This window comes from Athene cunicularia (assembly GCF_003259725.1).
Source record: "Athene cunicularia isolate RWA chromosome 2 unlocalized genomic scaffold, athCun1 chr2_part1, whole genome shotgun sequence".
Classification (NCBI taxonomy): domain Eukaryota; kingdom Metazoa; phylum Chordata; class Aves; order Strigiformes; family Strigidae; genus Athene; species Athene cunicularia.
Window position 1 is genome coordinate 132,485,550 of NW_020799095.1, and position 13,824 is coordinate 132,499,373.

At 34.8% G+C, this 13,824-nt stretch overlaps 1 protein-coding gene across 1 annotated transcript in view; it reads left to right on the top strand.

Annotated features, from left to right (window-relative positions):
• The window catches only part of RIMS2 (regulating synaptic membrane exocytosis 2), a 408,362-nt gene that overhangs the window by 191,168 nt on the left and 203,370 nt on the right, over positions 1-13,824 (top strand). The window contains exons 9-11 of the mRNA XM_026842040.1: positions 4,430-4,476; positions 5,620-5,732; positions 11,094-11,141. Of these exons, the coding sequence (XP_026697841.1) occupies positions 4,430-4,476; positions 5,620-5,732; positions 11,094-11,141 (208 nt within the window). The remainder of the gene's footprint in view (positions 1-4,429; positions 4,477-5,619; positions 5,733-11,093; positions 11,142-13,824) is intronic.

Below are 13,824 nucleotides of genomic sequence, written 5' to 3' on the forward strand. Positions count from 1 at the left end.
ATAGGTCACACCAGTAAGTAAAAACAGCTAATATGGTAAAAAATAGTTTCCCTTCTGTGCTTGTTTAGTTGGTGATCCAGCCTAAATTGGCTCTGAAACTGTAGTTATACTCTTTATAGTTGCAATTCTTGTCTCTTGATTTTTATTTTTCCATTGACATTTTTATATAATAGATATAATATTATATATTCATATTCGGTCTATGAACTGATGATGAACTCTATTGAGAGCCTGAAATCTGCACAAAATACACTATGCTAATGACATAATCAATATGCTTTGGAGAGTCTTGAATCCACATTCTCATCATCTTCATCTATGAAGTTACTGTTTGTTATCTAATACAGAATATATCTGAAGGAATAGCTAGAAGCATGTGAGACTTTTTCATTGGTGCTTTACATTGCCCAGCTTTCTTAACTTTCAGACCTATTTCTTAATGTCTAAACTTAAATTTTTATTGCATAGCAATAGTTGCTTTGTTATATTAGACTGTGAATACTTCCCCTTCTTCATCCGTTCTTTTTCTTCCAAGTTCTTATAGCCTACAGTCACATCCATCCTTTCTTTACTTCTCCATTTGAAGTCCCATAGCTGATAACACCTGGGCTGTGAAGAGAGGGATGCTTATTACTGAATTTGAAGATACTTACAGTTGTTAAGAATTTTCTCTTTTCTCCCACAGAATTTATTATGACGTATGTGATGCAACTGGACAGGGTGCTAGGTAATCCCATCTAGGCTCCCTTTTACACATGCGGTTTGGACCAGGTGGTCTTCCAAGATCCCTTCCAACCTGGGCTATTTTATGATTCTGTAATTATATATTAAGAAATATATTTTTCCCTTTATTTTGTGTAAAATGCATGTAATTATATTTGTACGTATAGATGCCTTCATCCAAAAAAGCATGGGTAACATAACAACTGAAAATTAAGTACTAGAAAAGAACTAGAACCATATAATCTGAGGGTAATTTGTTATCAGTTCAGCTATAATAGGAACTTAATGTATAGGAACTTAATTTGGTTTGACAATTTTAAACAAACTTGATAAGAAAAACTGCTTTATCTTGTCAGTGAGACAAGAGATTATCATCTGCTACATACATATTGAATCGCAACCCCTTTAGGGTAAAGGTTGTATCAGCTGTCCTATCCTTTAAAACCTTTGCATAACTTGGGAGTTGTAGGTATAACTGTAATGCTAAGGAACAGACTACATTACCAGAAGAATATTGTGAAAAGGTGTTTTCAAATTAATTTCATACAGGTGTAAATTCTTTCATAATTTCAAACAGAATTTTACAGCAAAAGTTTCAAGCAACTGCTCACAATTGAAAATATTCAATTTTTTCCTTTCTTCATTCTCTTCATTGTGCTTCTATATTTACTGTCTGTTGTTTACCTTATTATCATGTCTTCTGTTATGTTACCATGTGCTCCACTTGCTGTCACTAGAGAAGCTCATCCATAATTCCTTGAAGAAGATGATGACCCCCTCTTCAGTGTTAACTGCTTGCCACATAGTCTGAAGAACTGAGCCAGATCAGGGCTAAAAAAGATGTTCTGTGTACTTGATTCCTAGTGTCTTTTTGCAGTAGATGTAAAACAGGGCTTTCACCTCCAAAACTCCAGTTACTAATCTGAATGGTTTTATAACAAGTCTCAGTGGTGAATACTTTCTGCAAGTTGGTAAGGATTTAGATTCTGGTTAGATGTAACTCTTTGGGTTTTGGTCCTGACAATATAACTTTATAAATGCTTTTCATGAAATTTGAGACGATGAACTGGAAATACCGTATTATCTTCTCCGTTTAGAAGATTTTAGGTCATAATCAAATGTATTATAGAAACTAACATCTTCTGCTTGCCCAAGGAAACATAACACTATAGTCTGAGTTCTTATCTCGGGAATAAAGTTTCAATGTATTTAAAATAATTAAAAAATCATATTTACCAGATGTCAGAAGTGATTATTTCAATTAGAATAACTGATGCCCACTTGAAGGATTTCACTTTTGCATTGAGGTATATCCTGTTACTTGTAGAGTGTCTTGACGGTCTCATGGCAACACACTAGCTCATGTCAGAAATCTTCAGTTACTGGCAATTAACCTAGCTGAGAAAGAGAATGTTGTCACATCCTCATATTCTGAATACAAAACCAAATTCCAGTAAACACAATTGTTAGTTCTTCATATTATTAGGGGCTGACTGCTATGAAAACTAAAGATAACAAACTAAGCTAGTAAAGGAAGATAAAACTGAAAGCTTCTTTTAAAAAGTGTTCATACCATTTTGAAACGCAATTTATCCCTTTTTCCATCTTAAAATAAAAAATTGTTAAAAATGACCAAGTTGCTATTCTATATGAGCTGGCTGACTCTTATACATGAGAACTATTTTCTGCTTTCTGTTTCTCAGAAATAGTTATTTTAAAATGTTTGCTATTTTCATAGTTATTACTGTTTTGAATTTGGAAAGAACAATCCATTGTGTTTTATTAATTATTCTATACAATCTGCTTGCAGTGGAACATATCTTAAAATGTAAAGAGATGCCTAAAACTACTTCTGCTTCTCCTACATCTGTATCTCAGTGAGAGTTCCTTGTAAGAAATACCATTCACACTACTGTGAAATACTGGTATCTCTATGCTTTAGGAACATAAAGTGTCCAAAAGCTTTCAAGTTTATTGTTTCAGCTATCTTCAGAAAACTCATGTTCAATCTGTTCACCATGATAGATGTTTTGAAGGTTTTCTTCTCAAACTCATATGGTAGAAATACTTTTTTGAAATTACAAGTTAGGCTCAGGAGTGTATTTCTGACTAAAGTAATAGGTGAGTATTAGGTCCCTTTATAAATTCCACATATATCAAATATGCAAATTTAAATATTTACTTCTTCAGTAGCCCTGGGAAGTTTCTGACAGATTTTGCCTACTAACCACAGAGATAGTGATTTTTCCTTCTCTACAGCGGGCAGTCACAGCAGTTGCATGCCTTCCGATTCATTTGAATTATTTGGTACTGTGCATCAATTCACTTGGAAAGATTCCTCAAGCTGCTTACTAAAGCTGTCTTTTTAGTCTGGAAAAATATTTGGAAACCCTATACCAAAAAGGAACTAAATAAGTTTTATTTGTACATAGTAGACAACTTTTTAAAAAAATTATTTTTATTTTATGAGACAGTATATATCACTGAAAGCATTTTTAACCTCCCCCTCCTTTTCATATACCTTTGTGGTGGGTTGACCTTGGCTGGCCACCAAATGCCCACCCAAGATACTCTCTCCCTTTTTCTCCTCAGCAGGACAGGGGGAGAAAATAAGACAGAAGAGCTCATGGGTCAAGATAAGGATGGGGAAATCACTCAGCAATTACCATTATGAGTAAAACAGACTCGACTTGGGGCAGATTAATTCATTAGGAATTAATAAGAGAACAAGATAGTGAGAAATAAAAACAAAACTAAAAACCACCTTCCCCTCACCTCCCTTCTTCCTAGGCTCAAATTCACTCCTTTGTTCCTGGGTCTCCCATTCCCCCTCTGCCAAGCTGTGCAACCGGCTGTGTCTGGCACGGGGCAGCCCTGGCCTCTCCTCACAGAGCCCCCCCGCAGCCCCCACTGCCAGCACCCGGGCACCAACACGCAATGCAACCTTGGACTGAAACACATCATGGTTTTAAATACTGTTCTGCCTGTGACTCAGAGCTGAATCTCTTCATCTTGCTTGGTTTTACTCATGTACCTCTGAAATAATTTATTAGCATATTGATAGCTTTTATTAGCATACAGTAATGTTTGCCCCTCATAGGAAGAATATGTTCCTTTGGGGGGTGGGTGGGCGTAATGAGGTACTTAGTCATTGTGACTGAGTGTTCTAAAATTACATAGCTGTACAGGCAATTTAATACAGGTGTTGGAACATCTCATGTATATGCAAGTATGCAATTTTGCCAAATGAAATTGCTCATTTTATTTAGTCATGGAAAAGGTAAGATTGTCCAAATTTGGGGTTCAAGGACAGTAAAGGGCACATTGGGATAGCCATTACTGACAGTCTAGTATGTCTGAGTGAGGGTCAGTAAAGTAAATTAATGTATAATATCACCATAAAGTCTACTACTCACAGTTTGAGTCTACTGAGATTGTTCTTTTTTTATTTACTGAATTATTTTATTTGTGACTGTGCAGCCTCTCTCCTGCATCCACCAAATGACTTGTTCTGTAGGCTTTAATTTGCCACTGAAATTATTTATACTGGATAAAGATAAATATTCCCCATGGCTGAAGACAGCCAGCAGATCATACGCCTTTCCTGAGGCATTCCATGGTGGCTTGAGAAGTGTTACAGTGTAACTGGAATTTGAATATGCTTGTTAGATAAAGGATCAGCCTGTTTTAATTTTCCTGATTTCAGGGACATTCCCAGAATACCTGACAGTACACATGCACAGCTGGAGTCCAGTAAGTTTCAATTGTGGGGTAGGAATATCTTCTCTCTCTTTTATGTAAGCACAGATATATTGAAAAATGTCATCTACAGTCAGTATAGCTCTTGTCTCTGTCTGTATTTGTGTCAATATGTATTCTTACTGTATTATCTATCTACCTTTGTTTAATAATAAACTATCAAAAGTTAGGATAGTTTGATTTAGGCTTGACATTTGGTTTTCAGCTTAGGCTATTTTTGATTGAAATAGTAATTCTAACTAATACACAAGAACATTAATAATTTTTAATTTTGTGTTTTGTTGTTTTGCATTTCAGTTGAACCTTATAAACTAAAACTGGGGATGAAACGGTCTTTATTTACAACCTGAGAGATAGCTACTTTGAAATCAGAATACTTCTACTTTATTAGAACCATTCAGCCCTCCTTAAATTGTCTAACCCAGTATTTCATGTGGGGAAAAATAACTTGTTCTTTGGCTTATATCTGATAAGATGGATTTCAGCCTGGAGTTATTTTTTATCATTTTAGAACTCTTTTATAATAGAAGCCCTGAATAAATGCAGTGGCACAAACTTGACTATAATATTATGAAAAACTCCTCCAATAACTTTTCACTGATCAGCCAAGCCTTAAAATAAAATCCATTTTATGTTTTGTGAGATGTGGATTGTTGTTTGTATTTATAAAACTACTTTACTTTTACTCTATGTTTTATATGTCAAAACTTGTCCTCTGACAGTTTGCAGACCTTGTAGGTTTGAAACAAAGCGCACAAAAACCATTACATGCATCTTAATGTTTTTGTAAAAATCTAACTAAAAATTAGTGTTATTGTACAAGATAATGTCAGAACACTGAATTTCTGTGACCACAATAAAGTACTTACTATTTAGGAATTTTGGGCCTTCAAGTTACTGACATAATTACAGTCAGAAATATCTGAATAAACTATTTTTCATTCTATAAATAAAAGCTTTTGATTGCATCTGAGCACCAAAAGATTGACTATCGTTATTTGGTAATTTTAAATAGATAAAAAAGCTATATTTAGCACAACTTTATTGTATGTTTGGATTTATTTCTACAATTTTCATTTAAAGAATGTTGTGAAAAATGCATAAGTGCTACTATTTATAAAATATTTTTAATTACAGGTTCTAGTTCATTTGAATCTCAAAAAATGGACCGGCCTTCTATTTCAGTGACTTCTCCTATGAGTCCTGGCATGTTAAGGGATGTTCCACAGTTCTTGTCTGGACAACTTTCAGTATGTAAACATTTCATTGATATTAATGTTGTGCTTTTTGCAGCATACATAACTCCCACTGCAGAGTGCAAGCTACCTCTGACATAAATTCTTTGTTAAACTAGGTAAATTTTTTGGTTAATGCTGTATATCTCAGTGAAGGCAGTGCCATAGTTTCGTAAGAACGTTCCATTTTATCTTTTGGAAATTTTATATCTGTTGAATTATATATACATATCTATGTATATTTGTCTAGTAAGCTAAACTAGTAGAGTCATTTTTCGGGAATGTCTAATCTTGACCTCTGCTTGTGCTGATCAGTGTATACACTTTTCAGCTGTAACAGTTACATGTACAGTCAGTAGATTTTATTACCTGTGTGTTTGGATATTAATACTGCTTAATTATTATGCACTAGCTTTCATATATACCTTTCCCAAGATATCCCTTTGATTGTTTACTAATATTGTATTCTTTGTGCCAGTGTTACTCACTTTTCTTCTTTGCTCTCATTGAGAACAAAGTTCATTACATGAATATTTTCTTTAAAAGGGTAATTATTTGTACTACACTCAAGAACTTGGGTTTTGTACACCTTTCTGTGTCATGTATAACTCCAAAGTGTGATTTTTATTTTTTTTTTTTTTTTTTAAATGCTCAGTTGTGGCCTGGTACATGTTGAAAAGGAGAGGAAAATGGAATGGAAGCAGTGCAAAACTGGTGTTAAACAAGTTTAAAAATGTCACATTCATATTTCTTGCAAGTTGCTGATGTCAAGATAATGAGTACACCATGAAAATATGCATAAAATCTAAGTAGACTGTTTATAGGTCTCACAGAGATGGTTTATGGCATTGATAGGCGAGAGGAAGAAATCTTTTTCTGTCTGTTCAGCAGCCATGCTGGCTCCATTTTGCAATGCATGAGACATTATTTGTTTTGCTCATTAACCAGCCATCTATAATATATCATTTTAAATTTTCTGTAACTGTTGTACTTAACGAAGACTCAATCAGTTGAAAGACTCAATCCTTTGGATAAATGGAAAACTAGAAATCTTGTCTGTAGAGTGCAGAATGCTTTGCACAAAACACAATGACAAGGGAACATGAAGTGTCAAAATACACAGACCAAGCTTTATAAAACCAATTTAATTTTACAAGATAGAAAAAATTGCTGAGAGTGGAAACAGGGAGGAAAGAAATCTCTTTTCACTAAATCTCATAAAAGATCAGGCTGTCAAAAATTTTTGGTTCCTAGTTCTCAGCATGACATTCAAGATCCAGAGTTAGCTGCTCAGACACCCAGTGCACAAACACTGAGGAATGATGGTCAAAGTAGGAACCACACAGAACTGTCTTCCTCACTTTCTCAGTTTCAGAAACAAAATCTTCAGGGGTTTAAGATTAAGTCAATAGGTCTGTTGGTTTTGTAGTTTGATGGGATATTGCAGTTTGAAGTACATAAGAATAGTATCAGGAGATTTGAAAGTATATTCTAATTTACTGAGAATAATAGAATTCACAAGGTTTTATGTCTCAGAATGGCATATAAATTCAGTGTTTCCCTTGTTTCCCTCACACAGCAGCTCATGTCTGAGAATGCACAGCTCTGGTTGACTGACACTGAAGTCAGAAATGCTCAGTAACTTTCTGAAGTCTCACTGTCTCAATGTAGACACTTAACAATAGACAGTTTGAAAATTTGGACACTTAAGTTACCTCACCAGCTAAAGAAAAGTTGGAAACAGCTGTATTTCGTGTTAATCATGTTAATGGCACAACCCAGCTCTGGCTGCTGTTGGCTCAAGGCTTTGAGAGGCTAGTAGTAAGCCTTTGGCTTTTCAAGGAAGGGTGGCTGTCACAATGTCGGAAGATGGTGTGGATAGATAGCAACGTGGCACCTAACTGGGCACATTGAAATGTGTAGACTAAAATATACAACATTTTTTTCAGAACAGTAAATATCTGACATTTTAAAAATCATAATTTTTTTGAATTTTCTAATTTGGGGGTTTATGTGTCCTGAAGGTAGTGCAATGAATAGTTTTTTTCTTCACTTTTTAAAATTTTGGTTTGTCATTTTATAACTTTAAAAAGTTTTGAAACTTTGGAAGAATTACTTAAAAAAAAAAATATCTTTTTGTAGAGTTGGAGATGTTTTAAGAAATTAGAATGGACTATGAGATTTTCTAATTTTGTACCTTTAGCAAATGTGAAGTAATAGGGAAAAATTGAATTTTTAAGATTTCCTCAAGTTACAAAACCTACAAAATGTATGATCTTCAGTGTTTTGTTTTTAATCAGCTCTCTTCTGACAGAACAGTTGATGGAACATACATTCGTTCCAAATAGTTGAGTAAGATGGAAATGGAAGGAAATACTAAATTCCAAATGTAATTGGGAATGTCCTTCATGGTGCATGCCTAGCAAGGAGAATAACTGCAGAGCCCTGGCAGTAGATGGGGACAGGATGATGTTCTTTGTGGAAGTGGTGGGTCAGTTGATGTTCCAGGTGATGGTGGTTGAATTCATACAGGTGTGATGAATCCGAGGAAACAGATGTTAGGCAAGATCTCAGATGTGGCTTTTGTATTTTCTGTACTTCTGGACAATACCATGTAGTCCTGATGGGCTGCTGTTACAGCAGCTGTGGTTAGTAGGCTGTGAAGTACAACAGTTATGGGCAGAAGTGGTAATACCTATGCTTCAGGTGGTCTGAAGTATTTGAATAAATGCTTGGATATATACATCCTTATTCAGACAATGCTACAGATCATTTAAGGGTTTTTATGTTAATAGTGTTTTGGAATGTATTTATGTTCAGTATGGTTCTAGCCAGTTTAGCTGCAGTGACGCCGCTGTATTGTTCAAGGATGTCTTTGTTCAGACTTCCATGTTTTCCTGTGTATTGGCATTGGTCTGTGTACCTGTTTTCATCCGTTGAGGTTGCAGTGACATTCCAGAGCTGGCTACTAGGATTTCCCATGAAGAAAACCATCTCACATAGCTAGGAAATCTTGCTTCCATTAATAATTATTCTGCCGAAATACATATTTAATTGAACAAATCATGTGCAGCTACAGTAAACTATTGTGTATTATAATTTTCTAAGGTATATAAATAATTTATATATATATTCCATGTAGTTTATTTTATGGCATTTTTGATCCACATTGTTCTTTCAGAGGAGTATCTGATTGTTACAGCAATTATTATTTTATTATTATTTGCTTTGCCTCGTTCCTCTTTCTGTGTTTTTTTTTGCTGATTTGTTTTTCCTTTAATATCATTTTTAGAAGTCAGTAGTCTTTGTTTGTTGGTGCTCTTCATTACTGCACTATGGCTACTTTTCCAATACTGTATGAAAAGTGTAACTTGGAATGCTTTTGCAATAGTTAGGTTTAGAGACCGATAACATGACTAGAAGACCATGTAAATGGATACAAGTATAAAATGTCAATTTTTATACAGGTGGAAATTCTAACAGAAAAGGGATGTCATTTATGAAATTAATCTATTTCCTTGTACAGCCGAACCACAGAACCACTTCAATAGATTTTCCATACATATTCGGTTTATAAAGCAATAACAATACAGGTATATTAATTATAGTTGTAATATCTGTAACATATTAGGAAGCAGATATTGTGCACTGTGAGAGACAAAATATGTCAGCATATTGGGGGGATGAGCTCAAGTATGAGACATGCTACCCTTCCCCCTTTCACCTTTTCCCTTTTCTTTTCTCCCCTTTCTACCTCTACACAAGTAAATTGCTGTTGCTCTAACATCAAAACCTGGAAAGTTCTAGGTAGTGAGCATGATGTGCTAATTGCCCTCCATTTTCCAAGGCAGAATATAGCAGGTGAGGATCCTTGGTGCATGGTGGGAGATATTCTATCCCTTTTAGGATTGCGATGTTCTGGAATATCTGTATTTCTCTTGTAATATGAAGCAGAAGCAATCTGAAGATCTACTTTGATTGTGTGTGAGTGGGCCACGTTCTGGCACCCATATACTCTGCTCTGCAGAGTGGGGGGGCAGTGTGCAGCTGCACTTTGCAGAACACAGAAGCACATCAGACAAAACCCATGATCCAAATTTTCTTGTATATCCTCTTGCTTTGGTGTGAAAACAGATGACTTCACACATTTTATGGAACAGTTTTCTCCAGCATCTATGCATGCCAAGTAAGCAAGGAGGGTGGCAGAACCATCATTATACTGCCTAACTCCATACTTTGGGTGCATTTCTTATGGAAGTGAATATTGAGTAGTAGCTTCTTTCCATCACTTTGAAATAGATCAATAACCTCAGGAAAACCGAGCAGGGAGATTCAAAACCATCAGATTGCTGTGGTAGTTGTGATCTACTTCCATGCTCCTGTTCCCCCCACCCACTGGCCTTCTGAGGTATGTGCTCCTGCTCCTGTCCATTCCCTGAACTCAGTACCCTTTCTGTGCCACTCCATTAGCTGTTTCCCTAAGCTGAGGATGGAGAGTGGTTGGTTGGAGTCTGTAGATAGTCGAGGAACTTAGGAGAGTTGCCTGCACTGATGTAGTCTTGATGTAGCCACTAGAAGCCAGAAGAGTTTATGTGGTATGAAGTGTTACATCACAAAAAAAAAGTTATAAATGCATCTATGTGTGCAGTGCACCTGAATTTGTTAAATGCTCTAGATCCCATTTCGTGCAAGGGTTTTCTGTATATGCCATATGTCATTTCTGACATGATTGACAGAGAATTGAGATACATCAATTGTACCTTCCCCCTTGTAATGCTAATACCAGATAGCACTACCTTTCTTTTAATCTTTTTTTAAAGTATTTAGGAGGGCTTTTTATAGAAATGCCTCTTAAAGTTGCAGAAAAGAGTAAACCTTTTACTTTACTTACTTTACTCTAGAAAGCAGACAAAGCTGTTAGTGTTTGGACTGTACTTGTTTCTGTCTCTGAATATGCATCTACAATCTTCCTGAAAGAGATGATCAGGCTGAGCTTACATTTCCTACCCCACTTTTAAATCACACTTTGCTGACCTGCTCCTTTTGTTAATGTTATTTCTGAATCTATTGTAAATGTTATCTGTAGACCTGCAAAGTGAAATCCTTGCTCCTGGGGAATCAGTGTCAAAATTCCTGCTGACTTCCCTAAGGCCAGAATTTCCATCACAGTGTTTTGATATAATTTGGTAACAGATTTGCAGATTTAATTTATGCATTGCATTAAAATACTGTGTGTTAGATAAATATGTCGTTGGTGTAAAGCTGTGTTTAAAGTAATAGTTGTGTGTCTTTGTTTTTACTTTTGGTCTTTTAGTTTCCAGCGTGTTGTCCTTTTTGGTTTTGTTTTATTGCTTTTTCTTTAATTTTGCTTACCAGAGCCAAAGCCTTAGTAGAAGAACAACGCCTTTTGTTCCTAGGGTTCAGGTAAAGACTTCGTCTGCCTGACAGAAACTAAAATTGTGGTTTTTTCTTTTGTTTGTTATGGAAAATGCATAGTAGGAAAACGTTACATTGTAGTCCGTTTTCCCATATTTTTAGTGTGTTGCTTTAAACCATATTAACAAGTTTCATGTCATCTTGTGAGCAGCTTGTAAAATTCTGCATGGGGGTTAAAATATTAAAGTAAAATTTAAAGAGACAACTAGTTTTTGTTTGCTGTTTACTCAATATTAAAGTCATACAGGTTTCAACAGTGATGATGGCTATGCATCTCACATACAAAATGTGTGTACTGTTTAAGCAACAAATAATTTGTGTTTGAAGTCATTATATAAAGGTGAATGTCTCTTTAAATCATTCATTATCATTACTTAACACATCCTTTTTTGCATTTTCCAAATAATAGTAGCGCCTTAAGTGGAAGACAGGCAAAAAATTTGTACCTTGTTTAAAGAAACAAACTTTTTGTGTATGAAACTTGGTTCTTGCATTTTAAAAGTATATCAAAGCAACCAAAACTCTATTAAAATAAAAAAATAATTCCTCCATTGTGTTACTGAATTTATTTAGCTTTGGTATTCTGTTTAGGTACAAGTTGTTTGCCTTTTTTTCATTAGGAAACTCCTAAAGTACTGTAGATTAACGCAAAAGTAGGTTTTACTAATATATTATAATGCTTATCTTGCTTTGCTGCATGTTTTTCAGTTCTTTGTAAATAGAGTATTATCCGCTTTTCTTACAAATATCTTTATGGAAATGTTAATCTTTTCTGTGGGAGCTGTATAAATGTTTCTCTTGTTTCATCAGTTGCTCAAGGAAAGATGTAAAGGATGATCTAAATGGTTAGAATGAGATGACTAACTTTCATATTGAAATGGAAAAAAAAAAGATCATATATATATATTTATAAAGGAATTTTAAATAAGACTGTAGGAAATGGTTTGGTTATGACTCATTTGATAAAGCACAATTTTTTTCACAATGTTTTTTCCCAAAAGTAGTCCTTACAACTGCTTAAATGTAAATTCAAAATTAAAAAAAAAAATAAGAAAAAGAGATTAAGAGAGTAGTGCCTTGATAGTATTGGTTTAGGTTACCATATTATTATGTGCTGGAGACATAAACTGGCTTTGTATTAAAAATTTAAAACATCCTTTAGCATGATTAAGAATTTTAGCTTTTGCTCATGGTAATGAAATCAAACAGGGGTACAGATTCAATCACAAGTTAAGTAGTTCATAAAGATAAGGATTGTATATGACATAAGTAGTCTTTTAATATTTATTTTCTTTTTAGATAGGTGCAAAATATAGAAATTATATGACAATTGATTGTTCGATTTAAAAATGTAACATCTGCCTGAGATGTGTGTGTTTCATAAAATACTATAATGTAGAAGTAACTTGCAGTAGTTCCTTATTTCAGTCACATTATTTAAAATAAATAGACATAAAAATTGTCAGTTCTACTCAGACTAATATCCTCTAAAGAAAAAACCCCACACTTTGATCAAATGATTATTAAAACAAGTGCAATATTTGATAGAGAATATCCAGCAAGAGGTGAAAGTGTATGAGGCTTACTCTCTCACCTCTGGTGGATTATTTTTAGTATTGTAGATACACAGGAATTGTCTTAGCCCCAATTTTATTTCTGCACAGTGTCTGTGGAGTCATTGTGGACCTCTCTAACAGTTTTTTGCAAAGCTCAGCAGCAATCAAAACTAAACAATGTTTGTGATGAGTTCCTGAAGAACTCAAACTTATGACCTTGGCAACATCTTTACAACTGGATTGAAACAAAAAGTCCCCCATCTGCCCATTTTTAGTAGTGACGGTAGATAGTTTAAAATGGATTCATTTAAGATATATTTACAGTGCAGGCTGCAGAGAACAGAAATTCTCCAGTGATCTTTAAACAAGGGTACTAGAAGCAGTGCAGCAGCTGTGCAGAACTCTGGTTACTTTTTGGCACAAGAAATTAGCTGACTCGGAGCTCTGAGCCGTTTATGGTTGTCAGGAAGTATACATTACATTGTGGGCTGTGGTATGGCTGTGTTTGTAGAATTCCTTACAAGAATGAGATCTCCAAACATTCTGTTTATACCGATTTGTTTCATCCTCTCAACAGGAATTGCACATCTTTATTCTTGCTTGTATCTTCTCTACTTGTTAGTCTGAAACTGATCCTGGTGATAAATGTCCCAGATTTTGGCACAAGTTCCTCTTCCACACTTCTGTCCCCGTCTTTCCATTCATTTTCTAACTCTTGTATCACTGGATGATTTAAACCCCATCGTTAGTATTTTATTGAGAAGAAAAGCACTCAATTTCCTTTTTTCACTACCATGCACCCTTCTCCTGAAATTTTACTAATTCTACCATACTTGGAAAAGTGCATGTTTATTTTCTGAACTTACAAATTCAATTTAGCATACCAACAACTTTCTAACTTCCAGAGCAATGCTTTGCAATATCTTTGTAGGAACGATCTTAAATTTGTGTTTTCCATGCAATATCTCTTGTTTACTTGGTGGAGCCTCCTTTTGAGCCGGAGTTGCCATGAAACTGCTGAGATTTTTTTCTACCTTCAAAAATTTCAGACATGCTTTTTGCTTTAATACAGAACATCAGTAGATTTGATCATGTATAAAAATAGATGCATGTAT